Below are 17,604 nucleotides of genomic sequence, written 5' to 3' on the forward strand. Positions count from 1 at the left end.
GCTTTCTATCAAACTGACAGAGGGATTGAGGCTCAAAGAGAATTAAGTGCCTATGAAATTCATGAAAATCAGCAGCTGGGTCAAAGATGAAGATCCAAATGAGTGTCCTTGCTAAGGGAAAGGTAGGCAGACCGCAGCAGTTTTACACACTGCTTGCTAATGTCAGTCATCACGTGTGCAGCTCTGGACCCACCAGAGCAGATGCTGCTTCTTCCTCAGTGAGATCAAGGGCTTACTGTTGCTGTAGTGAGTGGTACAGGTGAGGGAAGGAGAGCAAAAGGCAATAGGACACACCTGTACAAAAGCAGATCTCATTAGGTCCACAGAACAATGCATTTACTGATAAATTTCCACTTACATAACTGTGGAGCTCCTGCATTTCCTTAAGACGCTCAAAGGTGTGGATCTGTTTCTCATGGAGAAGGCTGACAGGCAATCACTACCTCTTCACTCCCACACCTGGACCTGTGCCGCAGAGCTCCCATTGCTTCCACTGCTCAGTGAAACTCAAAGCAGGCTCCAGGGCTCTGGAGACAATAGATTTGATCTTTGAAACCGTAGAAAGGATATTAAAAGTTAGGATGGAAAGTACAGCCCAGTTCAAAGTTTCCCTAAAGAAAAAAATCCCTACCAGAGAAAATTTAGAAACCAAATTATTTCTCCTTCCCTAGCAAAGGGAGTTTCAGCTTTTGTTTTTTATATCTTGCTCTCCTGCTTCACGTAGTGTGCTGTGGAACAGCAGCTGAGCTTGCAAATACTTCTGGAGGAAAAGGGCTGTTTTGCTTGAAGTTATGCCTGTCCTGGAGGGAAAACCCGTGTGTTTTTAAGAGTCCTGTGTTTTAACTAACTGAGGAAGACTGTTGTTTAACATCACCTTGGCAAGTGTATGCTGCATGTACATTTCCCAGTGCTGAAGCCTGACCCTTCATGCTTGCCTTCAGTGCACTTCTGTGTGGGCAAACTCGTGACCCAAGCCCCAGGCTTGCCACAACCCCCCAGGCTGCTGCTGGCCAGGCCACCAGGGGAAGGATTGCTGTGGGCTGACCCACAGCGGGGGCAGGAGCTTGCTGTGGTTTGCTCATGGGGGCTTTCCTCATGACGAAAAGGAAGATAGAGAAGGGTTTTGCCTCTTGATGGGCTTATAAAGAGTAAACACGTAGCTCTGCAGGACTCACAGAAAGAGGCCTGTGGGTGAAAGCTAAGTGCCCTTCTTGGAGATCGGCTTGATGTGTGACTGACTCATGGGGGCAGAAAAGTTCTAATTTTAGTGAAGAACAGACGTGAAATATATTAACTGGAGCCCTCTTCTCTCTAAGATTTCCTCCAGCAGCGCCCCCCCCTCCCCCTCCCCCACTTCTGTCTTCTCAAGCACTCTATGATTTCACACACGAGAAAGAAGTGATTTTCTTGCACTCTCAAGAGATCCACTGGGTTTTATATTTTACTTGTACCTTCTAAGTAATAGATTGAGTTCCTGGTCCTTGAAATGAGAGAACACAAAGAGAAAAATAAAGCTTAGAGCCTGTTATATTTACCATTATGGTCAATGAAGATAGAAGCAAAAAGTTTTAAAAATAAGTGGGCTACTTCAACAGTGAGGCTCCCAGTGAAATTGCTGTCGGACTTCCTTCACAGAACAGACTGGAGTTTCCAAAAGTGTTACCCACCCACACTGTTTACCCATCTGAGTCGGACTTTTGCATGGTGAGGACTTGTTGAACTGACTTCTCCTCATAAAGTTTTCTAGAGGTGATTTGGATTTAGGGTGCCCAGACTGGAGTGACTTTCAGAACCCTGGTTTTCAAAAGGGACTGACCCATCAAATCTCCACCCATCAAATCTCAAAACCCCCCTCCTAAATAGCTTCTCTCCATCATGATCTCAGTAGCCTAAAGACAGCAGCCACAAGTGTTTTCCAAAAATAACATCAGCAACTTTCAGTTTCAGGATTTGTAAATGCTTCTGTGATCGACCTCGGACTTCCTCAAAAATTCTCCAGGGGGAAACAGCTCTCACAGATCGCAGGGAAAGGATTTCCCCTCCCCCCTCCAGATACCTAGAGGGGACGTCCAAATGGTTCCTCTTCTGGGAGCTGCCTTGACTTTTTTCCATGATGAAATTCTCCAGCAAATAATTTGTAAAGTTAGGTCACTCCAGATGCCTTTGTTTATTTTGAAAATGACAAAATATGCTAAGAAGAGATGATGTTCCACATCATGTGTTCCTAGCTGCAGAGTTAAATATGTAACTCTACTGAAATACAGTTTGTTTTCCTCAGCCATGCTGATAATTCCTGTTTAGCCCAAGTCAAAGTGTTTTGGTGGCACTGTGACCTGAGGTCTTAAATGTGGTTTCAGAAATGACACGTCATAAGGACAACATTTGCACAGGCACTGTGCTGTTAGAGCGGCAGAGAGAAGGTCGAGAGCGGATTTTGAGCTGACAAGCCATTTCCCCTAACATTTTGCCATTCAAGAGAGATTCGTTCAGTGCTGATTTTGACAGCCTTCACACCAACCCACAGTGTCTCTTGGTTAACCTTAACTCTGTTCAGATCAACGCAGAGGGGGAGAAGAAGAGAAAAAAGGGAGGTGAGTTGCTACCAGCGCAAGTGCTTGCAGAAATAGAGTGACCTCACAGATTTAAGAGGAGGAGCCTTGGTTCATACATGTAGGGATTTTCCCTATGACAGAGAACCTCAAGATAAACCTGGGGGATTCCCCAGTCTGCCTTCAGAAATATCACTCTAGAAGCAGTCACAGCTTCACTCTGCTCTCACAGTCCATCCTGCAAAGTCCATCTGTTGCTGCTCTGCAATCTGAAGCAGTAAAAGCCATGTCTCTGGGAGTCTACACTCTGCTCATCATCCTGTGCAATGGTAAGTGGGCAGCCCTGCATTTTTCCTTCTGGTCTTTCATGTTATGTGGGGATATGTTTTGGGAAGACAGGAAGGATTGTGTAAACAATCTCTTTTAAAGGTGATGTGTACCTGTGCTTTGCAGTTTGGTGCTTGATCCGTGGGACTTCTGTGATGATCCCAGGCATTGCTGTGAGGTGTGCTGAAGAAGCGGTGCTGCCCTGTAAGGTTCTTCAGGACTCCTCAATCTCCTACCAGACAGCATCTTGGTATAAAGTAAGAAAAAAGCCTAAGTTACCTGAGTAGTCTGCTTTGCTCTCCTACCTGATACTGGCTTGTCTTGTACGAAACGGGTTGTTTTCTGCGGAGGCATCCTCCTGTCACTGCAGCAGAGAGAAGGCAGCAGTGCAAACCTTTGAGCTGACCATGGGGAACAGGAATTTTCCGAGTCATTGGAGATAGGCTATTTGAGCGTGGTTCCCTGAATTGCTCTTGGCCTGCTTTTCTATCTAATTATTGCTGGCTTCTGTGGATCACAATTCAGGTGATGCCCCATGTACAACCTGCCAAATACTACTCCAAAGAGAAGTCTTCCAGGATTTTCTTCAGAGCAAAAAATGGTATTTAAGCCTTGCAATGTCAATGATGTTGCCCTTGTTTAATCCCCTCCAAACAGGAGCTGTTTTTTTCTTTGAAATAGAAGAACTAAAAAAGTACTTGCTATTCTGTAGGAAGATTTGACTAGTGGGGTGGGCATAAGGGCAGAGCATGTGCAGAACGATGGAGAGCTAGAAATTCTGAGTTATCTCTTTGTGCTCATGAAGTAAAAATCACATCTCAACTGCTCTGATTCAGAGTTTCTATCTCCAGAGCAGGAGAGCTGTGACCCCTGTGTGCAGGAGGGGTTACAGGAATCAATCAGCTAAAGAGCAGAAAAGTCCTACTCAACATTATCAAGAAGAAATGTTTTAGAGAGGTAGAATTGCCCAGTGGTGGAAGAGGTGGCTGTTGACAAGCTGTACAGCACCGTGTATTTGCATCTCAGCACAGAGCTTCAGCTTACAGTGTGAACCACATTAATGGGAAAACAATGAAGGTTTTGTTGTCCTCCATTCCCCACTCCCAGCCATACACTCCTGCTGCTTATCATGGGCCAGTCCTGGTGGTCCTCTTGTTACCTGTTAAGTCAACTACTCTGTTGCTTGTTACAATAGTGGAAAATCAACCTGTGAATAAAGAGTTTGTGGGCTACAGAGTTGAATTACTTTCCCATGAGATGGTAGAGCAATGGAAGGGAAGAGGAAAAAACTCTATTTATGGGTGGTGAAAACCGTTAATTTATCTCTGCCAGAACCTAAAACCACAGCCTTGGCTTCCTCAGCAGTTCAGTCAGATACAGTTTTAAACTCATTTCCTACAGTAAACCAACAAACAGCATTTGTTATTAGACAGGGCTTCTGAGGTTGAAACCTGCAATGCATCTGAATTTCATTGCTGGTACAACAATGAGCATCTGCCTGCAGACTAGATGACAACTGCCACCTCAAAAGAGCTGCTTTGAACATCTGACTTCCAACCCACCATGTGCAGCATCTTTTTCCAAATTGTTGAACTAAGCACAGGTGGTAGACAGAGAGGAGAGAATAATGCATTTAGTTGAACTTTACTATGGGATATGGGATTTGAGTCAACTTATTCTTTTTTGCTTTCTGCCTCAAAAGCTGGATAAGGTACTGTATTTTCCATCCAGATATGTGCTAATTATTTAAGGCTCCCTTTCTCCCACAATGTCCAGGAAGGGCAGAGAGCTCATTGAAGGCAAACCACGCAGTCTGGTGGACCTGGAGGGGTTGAGCAGAAGTGGTAGGGGATGGGGGAGGAATAAACAGAAAGGCTGACTGGATCCCAGAAAATTCTCTCCCATAGCAGTGTAGGAAGTCAACAAAAACAAAAACAGGCTGAACTGTGGGGATCCTCCAGAAGCATGTTCTTCCCCAAGTTCGGTGGGAGCTGGCAGGGCCAAGCAGCAAACAGCAGCCAAAAGCCATTCCCTGGTGAAGAAGTGTAAGGAAAGCCTGTCGACCCAATTCTGTGTTATCTCATAGCTCTTTGCAGTTCTACCTGGGCACAAAATGACTGCATGGGCAAGGATGGTGATATTTGATGGCGCCTTTTGTGCGGGCCCTCTCCTGTGCTGCTTCCCTTTGCAGCAGTTATGCCGTCACAGTCTAGACTGCCACTGCATGTCCCCTGCCCTGTCCCTACAATCCCCACTCCCTCCATGGTCTCCTTGCTCTTCCTGCTTCACCTGCTTTGCTCAGGAAAAGACTGATTTTCCAGTGTCCAGCATGACAGAACCTTGCACTTATTTTCTCTTCTGACACAAGAAGTAACATAAGTCAGCTATTGTCAGCTCTTGCCACAGTCCTCAGGGGCTGATGGCACCAACCATGGTACTGCAGTCTTCTGTTTGCTTTTCCCATGAGAGAGGTGGGAAGTGGGGACAGGCAGGCGGTGACGCCAGCCCAAGCCACAGTTGCAGCTGTATTAGGAAAAGCAGAGCACCAAATATAAAAAGCTTAACTCTCCATGGGGAAAAGTAATTTAGGCTCAGTGTTTTGTGCTGAACAAGCAATACTTCTACTTGTGGGGCTAGCTAAATAGGCAGCAGGCTTGAAGCTCTTTCTCCTCCCCTCTCTACACTTTGGCTATGTGCTACTGTCCCCACCCAACGCTGCAAAAGGAAAGTGAGGGAATGGTGGAGTGTGACTGGGCTACCCAACACAGGTAATTACTCTGTTATTTAAAAACAACTACTGAAGGATTAATCAATAAACACCACATATAACCCCAAAGGACTAATTAAAAGGCAATTCCAACAAATGGTATGAAATTTCAGGCTGTAAAGTTCAAGCAGCTGTTAGGCGAAATCTTTTGTATGAGGTCACTTTGAACTGTGAAGTAAATGCAAGCAATTAACCTTTGCTTCTGTTGCTTTAAAAAAAAAAGATGGTGGCAACGTTATGGTGCTGCTTGTGCAGCTGTTTGCACAGGGTGAATGTTCTGTGAGCGAACCCCTCCTTCCTGCTGGCACCTCTGTGTGCTCAGACCAATTAAGGGCCAGTTTGTTACAATCTGCTAAAAAAAAAGGATGTAATTTAAAAGTATTTGCTGTATGGAAAAGGAATCGTCTAAAGGAGTTAATATTCTGGTGTCAAAATCCAACTGGGTGTGAAAAAGAAGTTTTGCACTCAATTCCTTTGCTTTTGCTAATGTCTCATACTGCAAAAAAAAAAGCATAGATGTGTTTGACCTGCTGTGCATCCAAGATCATTGGAGGTAATTATTCTCATGCAGGAAGTCCCTGTGTCAGTAGTTCTGTGCAGAATCAGGACGACAGTCAGTCAGCTCAGGCAAAATTATTTTTACTTAGAAACATATGAAGTAGGCTGGCCAAACACACTGGGGAGAAGGTAGAGCACCAAGTCCTCTTCCAGCCTGGTGCAGCTCTCATCCCATTCACTATGAGGCCATAGAAAAGAATTCATAATGATGATAGTCTTAAAGTGTGGTACATTTTTAGGAGTGCTGGGCAGCCTGCAGGCCATAAACGTGTATATGAGCAGCATGGAAGTTGACCAGCTGAGAACTGAAAACGAGGTCTTTTTCCTAAACACCCAGGCACTGGGAATTGTCTATGGAAATGCTTGAATGGTTTGAATCTCTACAGCCCACCCACAAGAAAAGAATCTAGGTAATGAAACTTACATTTCTGCCTCGTAGGGCTATTGAAAACTGAATAGTTTCTCTTTGTGCAGCACACTGAAAATGAGAACCACTTCATAAACCTTCATAATTATCGCTTTATATCCAGTTTGAAAATCAAGTTTAAACACGCTCAAATGAAGTCCCAGTGGATATTTCACTATAATCTTCATGTGATAGCCAGAAGAGTCTTAATCTAAAACAAATCTTGAGGAAGAGTAAAGAAGGCTGTGCTTCAGTGGAGAGAAATTTGTTAACTTTACAGGACTTCCCTGAAAAATATAAAATTGTGGCAGAATAAGAGGGGGAAGCCGTATTACAAAATCAGAATAAACATTATAGACATATAATGTTGACTGCGCCTTCCTTCAAAGGAAAATACTTTTGCTAAAACTGCATAGCTGTGATATATTAGGATAAGTAAATATTTGCTAAATTACTTCAGCCTAATTTCTAACCTACACAAAGAAATGCAGTCAAATGCTCCTCAGACATCTATTAATCCCCAAGTAGCTTCATCACGTTGATGATTTAGACAGGAAGGGAGCAGTGGAAATTATTTCATGACCCAAACAATTCTTTTGCCTGGCATGAGCTAGGGCTGGATACCCTTAGCTAAAAAAACCCAAACCAAATCAAACCAACTAAACAATAAAGAGTCTGTGTGAGTGAGTCAAAGGGCTTTTCCAGCTGGCTCATGTGTCACACATAGTTCCTTTGCTGTTGTTTTGGGGTTGGGTTTTGGATTTTCTTTCCTCATATCCCCCCTTCCCCCCTTTTTACAGCACACTCAGAGTTCACTCACATGTGCCCACAATTTATGTCTGTTATTTTCAAATTTAACTTTGGTATCTCTACATGATACTGTATAGGAACCATATGGATGCACCTTTAGCACTAATCAAATGTGGAAGCACTTTTGTGCTGAAAAATACACCTATTAAGTGGTTTCAGCTCAGTTGTGTTTCATTATATGTTGGCTATTGGGCATTGCCAGAATTCGATACATTTTGCTTCAGAAAATAAATTCCTTCTGGCCGTATGCAGATTTTTAACTCTCTATAACAGTCAGAAATTTCAACTTGGCCACTATGCCTGGTATAATTTTAAACAAAACCATTTTTACAATCATCTCACACTCATTAGAAAATAATCTGATGTTAATATGTTCCACCTTTAAACTGACATCAGTTTTGGACCTCAACCATTTTTTTTGAAATAAAAACTTTCTTTTATGGGAAAAGTGGATTATATTGGCACTTTGATTTACCTGGAAGACACCTTAGTGTGAGAAAGATTTGATGAAAAAAGGTATTTAATGAGAGCAGAGAACATGAGTTAACGTGAAAAATGCTCACTCTCACACGTTCATGATAAAATTAAATATGAATTGATTAGTTGGGCGTAAGTACTACAGCATGGGTGAATAGCCTTTTTTTAGGGTACTACCATGTAATGCTGTAGCAGTTTTCAAAACAATAGCTAAAACCTAGCCAGCTAGAACCGAGGAAAGTGTTCCTCCTCCTCCTCCTTCTTCCACCTTGTTTTTAGTTCCCTGAAAAAGAAATATTTGCTGAAGAGAACTTAAATTTTGGGGGCCTAATTATTCTACATATTTCTCATAATTCATCCAGTCAGAGAACAGAAATATATCAGCTCAGTGGTATTTTCAATCAAACATATCCCATTTTAATATCCACTGTATCACCACCACTGTTCTTATCAAAAAGCTCCAGGCTAGGAGAAACTTAATAGGAATCAGTCAACTGACTAGAGAATATATGTGGGAAAATCACAACCTCTTTAGACCAAGTGTTTCCAAGCTTTTGGGAACTAGAATAATTTTCAATTAAACTCACTAAAAACAGGCAACTAGAGCTGGCTGCTCAAGGCTGTGTCCAGTTTAGTCCTGAGTATCTCAAAGGATGGAGACTCCACACCCTCTCTGGGCAGTCCATTCCAGTGTTCAACCACTCCCCTAGTAAAAAAGGTTTTTCTTTTGCTTAAGTGGAATTTCCTGAATTTCAGTCTGTGCCCATTGCCTCTTTTCTTGTCTCTGAAGGCCACTGAGAAGGGTCTGGCTTCAGTTTTTGTATCTCCCTGTTAATCAGATTGAATCCATACTGATAAGAGGAACCTGAGTCTGGTCTCCTCCAGGCTGAACTATCTCTTCCAACTTCTGCTCATGTCAGGTGCTCCAAGATATTATTCATCTTTGTGCCCCTTCACTGGACTCCCTCAGATATGAACATGTCTGTCTTGCACTGGGAGCCCAGCACTCCCGGGTGTGTCTCAGCAGGGACTGAGCGGAGGGGAAGGATCACCTCACTTCAGCATCTTCTGAAGATATTCTGCCAGGTGATTTCTGAAAGTCTGCCACACACGTTGCTGAAGGACAATGTATATGTGACACTAAACATAAACTTGCATTTCTTCTGTTTTTTAATTTTCTTAATGGGTAGTTTTATGCAGATAGGCAGAATGATGTTGCCAGCAAGTCCCTGTTTCCCAGCAAAATGCTCGCTCCAATAACCCCCAGCAGACTGCATGGTAACAAGGCCCTTTTTATGCAAATAGATTTAGTAGAATTTCTACCTGTCCCCACACAAGCAATCCCCATGCCTTTTGAATTTTGGTAAAGCCATTAACAGCAAACACGGGAGCAGGAACAGACCTCCTTCCTTTTCTCCTCCATTTGGGCATGGGGAGCAGAGGAAGCTGGCATGCTTCAGTTTGCTCAGCAGTGAGGTGTAAGGGAAATGAAACACAAATGAAATGTGGGAAGAAAAGATTTTTTTCACTGATTAAAGAAGAGGATGGTCCCTACACAAGTGGATTGCTGTCTCTGGAAGCGCTTGCTTTGATCCGTCTAAGCTTGTGTGGAACTAATTAGGTAAAACCCCCAGCATCTACCTTGGGCTGTGGTATCACCTGGAGGACACTTGGCATGAATTGGAGCTGGTTTATCGTAGAAGCTTGAGCAGCAAAATGATCTGTCTAGTGAGAGTCTGCCAAGTAAGTCACCGGAGGTGGCAAGCAAAGTAGCATTTTTGTAATTTTAATTAGGTTTGGGGTGGGAAAGAGGTTATCTTGAACAGAGCAAGAGGCAGAATGATGACCTTACTGAATATCTCATGGACTTCCTTTTATACAGCTGGGATATGAGGATGCACTCTGCAAATTTGCTCAGATGTTTTCTTGCTACTTAGAGAATTTAAAAAGCGAGGGGTTTTTTTTTTGTTTTTTTTTTTTTTTTTTAAATAAGGTAACAGGAGTAAGATTGCTGTGGAAAAAGGCTTGGTTCAGGCATCAGAGAAAGGGGTTGCTGTGACCTCTGAGTAGGGGTGGATGTAGAGGCTGGAAAAATGCCACCAGATGTCTCTGCAGCCTAAAAAATGTTGGGATGCTGCTGGACAGACTACCTTGCCTGCCCTTGCCTTTCAGTAAAGACGAGATTTAATGGAGGAAGAAAGGCGTGCAAACCCTGAATTAAACCCACACATATGACCCCTTCCTCCTCCTCCTCCTCCCCAAATGGAAGGTTCACAACCCCCATCCGGGTCACCACTGATTTCTCCACAAGTGAGGGAGCAAGATTACGCCACAAAGTAACTTTTCCTTCCTGTTTTGGGGAAAAGCATGTTGATAGTGCAGTTTCATGACATTGCTTTGCCTTACATAGAGCATGTCTAAGGCAAAAATCTGACAGTCTTGTCTGCAGGGTCACCATCAGTGTGCTTGCAGCATCAACTGAGCACCTTAAAAGCTTTGGAGGCAATAATCAATCCTATCCCTCACTGTTCCCATGAAATAGGGAAGTTAAATCATTTACCCAAAATCTCACTTGGATAAGTGCATGGTCAGGCGTGGGATGCATGCACTTAATTGAATTCTCCCTTATAGGAGCAGTGCTGATTGCAATTGCATACAGAAAGATCAAAGTGTTTTCTCATTCCCAGATCTCAGCCACAAGAATCACACCACCATTTACCACCCAAGACAGCAATTATTTATGCTGCCAGTGAATTAAAGGAAGAAAACAAAACCAAAAATCCCTAAACAAATCTAGTTTTTTGTGTGTAGCTCAGACCTCCTATTTGCAATTTAGGGCAATGCAAAGGGCAGCCGGGCTGGTTCCTTTTATTGCCCTGTGGGCAGTTTTAAATTTCACTGAGGAAGGGGGTGGTAAGGGAAGGGAGAGTGGCAAAAATTAGATCTGAGGGAGGTCAACTATATCCACTTAACTGCTATTGACCTAGTTGTAACCAGAGCTGAGCCCAGCCTGGGTATTGGAATTCCTCTGGCCACATCTCTGACAATGTGCAGGGCCTGAAAATACCTAAATCCCTGTAGCACAGTGAAGTCCCTACAGCCTGAAAACCACCATACATACTGCTTGTAGCTGCTTGGGGCTGAGTGTAATAAGAAAGAGAAGCTGGGATAAATTTACTGGGGGATTAAGGGGAACAAGGTACTTTCTTCCCTCTTTCTGGGTAAAATGTGGAAAGCCCCAGGAAATTACTGCTCTGTGTTTCAGTTGATGCACTGAAAAGCCCAAAACCTTTCTGAGAAAGAATCTTTACAATTAAGGAAATCTTGTGCTTTAGTCTCATTCCTCAGTTCCTGAAAAGTTCCCCAACTCGCAGCTTGTTTTACACCATTTTAGGCTGCAAAAACAGCAAAGTATAACAGAGCATCAGACCCATATTTCCCTCCAGACTCCTGAGTGTGCTTTCCTCCTGCAAACACATGAAAGGGAAACCAGATACTGCTAGCCTCAGTGTGAGAAAATTGTGTTAATTTTAATAACTTACAGTGTAACTGTTATACCCCAATGCAGTAGCTATGCTGATAGAAAGTAAGCACCAACATATGACCCAAAAATGTGTCTATTAAAATAAAATAATAATAATAAAAAGGCTTGGCTTACATTAGTTACATGTTTGGCTGAAATGCTGAGCCTTGGACTTATGAGCTGGCTCTAGCTCTGCTGGTCCACAGAAAGATTGAATTCATTACTTGGAAAACCTTCATGGAGGGCATGCTGCCTCAAATCCCAGGGAGCAACTTCGATGAATAAGAATGGACATGGGCTAATTCAAACCCTTCTTCCATCTTTCAAATCAACTTAGTGATTTCTCTCTTCTTTGTGGTTTCCAGCCAATCGTCATTTTCAGTGCATCCTATTGCCCCGCAGTACGAACTGTTCTGGGAATACACTTCATTCCTCCAGCAGCCTCTCAGCAATGCCAAGGAATGTAGCTCTTCTGGTTACAATTAAGAAATTCAACATACAAATGCTCCCCAAGTGCACCAGAACCTGCTTGTGACCTTCACACAACTGAATCTGAAGGAGTCTAAGCAATTTTTTATTCTTTGGTTCCAATAATGAGTGGAAGGGAGGGAAGTGTGTGTGTGGGGAACCTCCATTCCTCCAGAGAGGCAGCATGGTTTCAGGGGTCAGCTACATAGAAACTGGCACAGGGAAGTGCAGTTTCCAGGGCTGCATTCCCACAGGGAACTCTGGGCTGAGGAGCCACTGAGAGGATGCCAGCCTGTGCTTGGCAGAGTCCTCGTGCAGTGGCACACTTGCTGCGTTGGCAGGTTTAATTCTCACCACTGCATGGCAGAAGGTGTGATGGCAGGGTGAGCACAGGCAGCAGTGGAGCCTCCCTGTCTGCTGCCATGCTCTCCTGGGCACCTCTGGTCCCCAGAGTCACTGCTAAGCACCTGGGTAGGGCTGCCTCTTGCTGTCTCTGCTCCATCCCCTTGGACTGCCTCTCTTGGTCTGAACTCTTCTGGGGCCTCTGCATAGGGCCACTGAGAGCAGATTTCTACCCCTGCCTTCTGTCATGTTGCTGTCCAGGTGAGGCAGCTTAAGAAGTTATTACAGAGTAGTTTTATAATTCCTATTTATGTAGAGAGTCCATTTAAGCAAAACCCCATATACTTTTGGACTGCAAGCATGAACGTATTAAATGGGTTTGAGGTTGTGCTCCCCCCTCCTCTCTTCAGCCTCTGCATTTCAGCCATAAACCAGTTTTAAAATTTTCTTTACCCTAAAACTGAGGATGACACTGTTGCCCAAGAAAATAAATATATTTGTGTTTTCCAGATGGCTGGAGACAGCGAAGGAATAGCATGGGAGGTCCTTGATGTGGAATCTCATTATCCACGAGAAGCTGGGGGGTCCTTGAAGCTCTCCAATGACACCTCCTTTTCACTGAGGATCAAAAATGCAACCAGCCGAAACAGCGGGACATACAAGTGCACTTTGTGGGGGCAGAGCAGAGAACACAATCTGAGCAGCACAGTCACATTAAAAGTAACAGGTACAGTAGAGAGCTCCCATGCTCCACGTGGTATGTCAGGAAGGTAACAGTTTTAGAATATTTTACAAACACCAGAGCAATGTAACACCTTGCTTTATATTTTAGGTTGCCCTGGAATAGAAGAGGACAAACTAAAAAAATACAAAGGCGAGCTCTTCATGCTGACTTGCCTTGGGATTTTTTACTTGCTGCTCATCTTCTTTACCTGTGTAAGTAACTCCCTTTCTCATAAGCAAAGCAACAAAACCAACCAAAATTCCCCAACTCATTTTCTCTACTAGCACTACTTTAACACAGCTGGTCTGAAGTTGATGTCCATACTTAATTTATGATTAAACTCAGGTACATGAGGATGGATTTCCAAAGAGAGAGAACTGCATCCTGATCTAACTCTGATCTAACTCAAACCATCAGTTATTTTTCTGCACTCTCTCTGCTCATTTCTGCTTCCAGTTACTCTGTGTAAACTACTCATCAGTTTAGGGGCATAGCAACGGGTCTTCTGGTTTAGTACCTGGGAACAGCATTTGTCCAAGATGGATGCACAGGCCCCTTGGAGCCCTTCCCCACCTATGGAATTGCTTTGTGTGGTGGCAGGATGGACATGTCCAAGTCCACCTACTTTTTGCCTCAGTTTCCCTCACTGGTAAATTGGTGACAGCCCCATTTCAGACGAGCGTTTTTGTGAAGTAATGTCTTTCTTGTTAAACAGACATTTTAAGATATATGGAAAAAAACCTCTTTTGGAGGTTTATCTATACCTTTGCTGCTGGCTGGTAGTTCTGGAAAAGGAAGGGAGAGGAGGTACTTGGGAAGCTCACTCCGTAGAAACAAAACTATGCGTTGGGTGCAGTGGCAGTGAGGTCACCCCTTCATGCAGAGGTCTGCACCTTCTGGCTCAGAGGTAGCATGAATCTGGGGTGTCAGTGTATCACTGGCTGCATTTTTAATAATGCAAAGCAAAACCAACCCCAGCGTTTTGGGAGGTCAGCTTTAACTTTTGCTGCCTGTTTAATATTTGCCTTCTTGTTTTGCTCCTCAGCAGATGAATCATAACTGTTGATCAGAGTATATCTAATTAGCTGCGCTAAATGTAGCTTTCCATGTATCTTCAGGGAGCAATTAAATTTATGCCTGTCTCTTTTTTAGATTGACAATTCTGCCAGTAATTTGTGCCATTCAGACTAAAGTTTGACAAGATAAATCTTGTAGGAATTTGTTAGGATGGAAGTATGAAAGCAAAGATATCACTCAGAAGAGACAGATGCCCCATGTTCTTCTCAGTGTCCTGAAAGAATTTCAGATCTCTGCAGAAATCTCCCCTCCCCTTACATTAAAAAAAAAAAAGTCCCAGTTTTAGTGGTGCAGTTATATAAAGCAGAGCTCTGTAGTGAAGATAATCACTCAGGTGGAATTCTGTGTACCTTACTTTTGGGTGAGGCCCTGTCTCAGGTATCAACCTACCTTTCATCAAAATTTAATACTGACCTGATCTCACAAGTGAGGTTCATTATTTAAAATGCCTGTTAAGTTCTTACAGGTTGCCTCGTCCTCTTCTTTAGCGGAGATAGTGCCTTATCGCCACTAAACTCAACAGTGACGTTCACTTTAGAACTGGTTGGCAGGACTGGGGCTTTACTTTGACAACTTGATGAAAATATTTCAGGCACTGGCTTGCACTGAAAGCAGGTGGAAGCACACTTGCAAGAGCTTGATGCAAGGCCTGTGGGGATGAAAATGTGGATTAAATAAAAATTTCCTTTTTTGACCAAGGCTTTTGTCCTATAAAGTTCATTGATTTAGCAAGAAACAGCAGCTTTTGTTTGTATTGGGTGCTTCCAGTGACAAACAAATGGGAAAGGTGTAATGAGCTATAGTTAGCAAAGAGAAAAAGGAAAACTTTCAAAAGTTTGGGTTTTTTTAATTAGCTTTCATAGGAGCTCTTAGTTTTAAGCTTTCCTTTCTGTTTTCTCTTTTAGACATGTCTAAGAAAAGAGAGTATGTCTCCCAATTACCAAAAAAACAGACCAGATATGAAGCACATCCTCACCCTCATCAACGTACATGAAATGACAACTTTCCAGCATTTAAATGGCAACAGCACTTGCAAAAATGAACCTACTTCAAGTTCTGTCTAAGCTGACGTTGATGGCACTGTGGACTCATCAGTAAACACAAGCTGGATGGCTGAGTGGTATGGAGAGGAAACAAACGATAATATCTGGTCTCTTCAGAACAGCCTGAGAGTACAGGTACCTTGTCAGTGATCTGCTTGTGCTGGACAAACCTTCAACAAGCACTGTTATGCACTACAGTAACTTTTGAGAGTTAGTCAGCTAAGAAATACCTTTACAGCTACCCAATGTGTTACAAGGCTGTTATGACGTTGGTATCAACTTTATTTCACTCTGCTGTGAAGCCCTCTTTTTCTGAGCAAGAGCAAGCTTCTAACATGAAGACTGAGTTATAGGGAGGCCACGGTTGTGCAAAGCCAGCAGATTAAGCTCTTCACTGGACTGATATCTCCTACCTTTCCAAAGCAAACACAACAGATGCTGTGGTATGAAAAGATAAGTGTGTGGGGCTGTCTCTGCTCTGAGCCTGATCCTGGAGTTCCCTTATTGCAAATGAGATGTAACTCATCATGTGATGTTCAAGTAGGCTGAAGAGGTAACTTCATGCTCTTGCACTGGATGGATCAAAGCAACATCCACTCTTAAATCTTAGAGTGACAGACAGGCTGAGAAGGAAGAAGATTTTCTCAAAATCTTTCTGGACTGAATGAACTTTTTATCTCAGCAGGAGAAATAGGGACATATTTTCCAGATTAATCTATAGGAAGCTTCAACAAGACTGTTAATCTTAAATAAAAATGAAGAAGACTGTGATATTAAGGACATGTAAAGGTGACTTATTTTGTGGTTTACAAAATGTGGCGCCAAATGTATGCAACACTTATGTCAGTCAAGTTACATGAGTGAGAACCAAAGCCATGGCTTGGAAGAAATCAACCAACCATGTCTTTGGGATGTATTAAGTTAATTATGAGACACAGGAATGGAAGATGGGGCATATGACCACCTGTTTTTGGTGCTGGCAGTGTATATATGTGAAAAAAAGACATGAGAAAAGCTGAACTCAGGCACACAATAAAGGGGGGGAGAAGATTTGTCCTTTTGGACCAAAGTGCAAGGGATCCTGGAGTCTGAATTCAAGGAACCTTCCTCTATTGGATTGCTAGTGCAGAAGGTGAAGGAAAAAGGAGTCTAGAGTGACTGTGGGTGCGTATGCCATAATGTCAGAATTTGAGCCCAAACATCAGAATTTGCATACCCTGAAGAACACAGTCTTAAAAAAATACTTCAAGAACTGATTGGCATCATTAGGATTTTTAATGCAGTTTGGAATTTCAGGCTGTTGACAAAAAGATCTTTCTTTAATCCTGTAACTAATTTTGAAGTGTTGATGGGAAGAAAGCTGTACATCACTCAGCACTGGCTCTGTGAGCAGGGTAGATGTCTGCATTGCTGGAGTCCAGGAGGCTCCTGACCAGAACAACTTCTAGTTAAAGGGATTTGCAAATTACTTAGAACATAGTCATGTCACATTGGTTGGATTTTTTTTTTAATTTTTACATTTAAATGTGCATAGCATACTTGAAATAAGAATTCAGAGGTAGCCTACCATTTGGTTTTGTGTGCCACAGATGGCAAATAAACCCAGAAAAACTCCATATCAATTGCATTTTATTTTACAACTAGCATAATTATATCAGATAAGGTGGAGATGTGATTCAGCCTCTTCTGTGGGAGAAAGCATGTATGTGTGTATAACTGATTAATCACTGGATAATTTTATGCACTTCTAAGGACCTAACACCATTCAAATTTTCCTCAAAATTTCACTTTCTGTCCAAAATACATTATAAAACACCTGTTCCCTACCAAAAAGCAAGTAATTAGGGAAGACACAAGGGTGCTTCAGTCTGCCCACCGTCACTTTTAAACATGGCCCACATCCTGGGTGACCTGTATGTTTAGGAGGCAAAAATATGAACTGAATGTGTATTTGTTTCTCCATTTAGTCAGAAAGGCTTAATAACTGACAACCATAGTTTGTTGGGGTTTATTATCGTGGAATGAATGCTAAGAGGTTGAAATGGATCTTAAAAATCATCTAGTCCCAGCCCCCCTGCCATGGGCAGGGACACCTCCCACTACACCAGGTTGTCCAAGGCCTTATGCAACCTGGCCTTGAACACTGCCAGGGTTGGGGCATCCACATCCTCCCTGGGCAACCTCTTCCAGGGTCTCACCACCCTCACAGTAAAATATTTCTTCCTGATCTCTAGCCTAAATTTCCCCTCTTTCAATTTGTACCTATTGGTCCTTGTCCTGTCACTACAGCTCCTAATAAAGGGTCCCACTTTGGCTTCCCTTTAGGCCCCTTCAGATGTTGGAGGGTTTCTATGAAGTGTACACAAAACCTTCTCTTCTCCAGGCTGAACACCCCTAATTTTCTTAGCCTGTCTTCATAGGGGAGGAGCTCCAGTCCTCTTATCAACTTTGTGGCCCTCCTCTGGACTTGCTCCAGCAGTTCCATGTCCTTTTTATGTTGGGACCCCATAGCTGGATGTAGCACTCCAGGTGG

General features: G+C 43.0%; 1 protein-coding gene and 1 long non-coding RNA gene across 4 annotated transcripts in view; one reads left to right on the forward strand and one right to left on the reverse strand.

Moving 5' to 3' along the window:
• Window positions 1-17,604, reverse strand: part of LOC104691423 — a 210,165-nt gene that overhangs the window by 10,104 nt on the left and 182,457 nt on the right. Inside the window, exons 1-2 of one of the 2 annotated variants that reach the window (XR_752158.4) lie at window positions 2,990-3,103; window positions 359-547 (exon numbers count right to left, since the gene is read on the reverse strand). The exons of the other annotated variant lie outside the window; for it this stretch is intronic. This is a non-coding gene — a long non-coding RNA (uncharacterized LOC104691423). Of the gene's footprint in view, window positions 1-358; window positions 548-2,989; window positions 3,104-17,604 lie in introns of those variants that run through there. 2 annotated transcript variants of the gene reach the window in all.
• On the forward strand, window positions 2,315-16,687 carry CD83 (CD83 molecule). Of its 2 annotated transcripts, XM_020584623.2 has the most exons (6): window positions 2,319-2,591; window positions 2,782-2,878; window positions 3,003-3,133; window positions 12,738-12,954; window positions 13,060-13,163; window positions 14,934-16,687. In XM_020584623.2, the coding sequence occupies exons 2-6, from the start codon at window positions 2,836-2,838 to the stop codon at window positions 15,090-15,092; spliced, it is 654 nt and encodes a 217-aa protein (XP_020440212.2). In that variant the 5' UTR covers window positions 2,319-2,591; window positions 2,782-2,835; the 3' UTR covers window positions 15,093-16,687. The 2 variants fall into 2 exon arrangements, with proteins under 2 accessions (XP_010401196.4, XP_020440212.2); XM_010402894.4 differs by having other exon boundaries at window positions 2,315-2,878.

Source organism: Corvus cornix, chromosome 2, assembly GCF_000738735.6.
Source record: "Corvus cornix cornix isolate S_Up_H32 chromosome 2, ASM73873v5, whole genome shotgun sequence".
Lineage (NCBI taxonomy): Eukaryota > Metazoa > Chordata > Aves > Passeriformes > Corvidae > Corvus > Corvus cornix.

What these genes read in the sequence shown, in the direction of transcription:
- CD83 (XM_010402894.4), top strand. Translation starts at nt 2,686, where the DNA reads ATGACAGAGAACCTCAAGATAAACCTGGGGGATTCCCCAGTCTGCCTT. An exon ending in AGACAGCATCTTGGTATAAA is followed by an intron (nt 3,134 to 12,737) that starts GTAAGAAAAAAG and finishes TGTGTTTTCCAG; the next exon opens with ATGGCTGGAGACAGCGAAGG. An exon ending in AGTCACATTAAAAGTAACAG is followed by an intron (nt 12,955 to 13,059) that starts GTACAGTAGAGA and finishes TTTATATTTTAG; the next exon opens with GTTGCCCTGGAATAGAAGAG.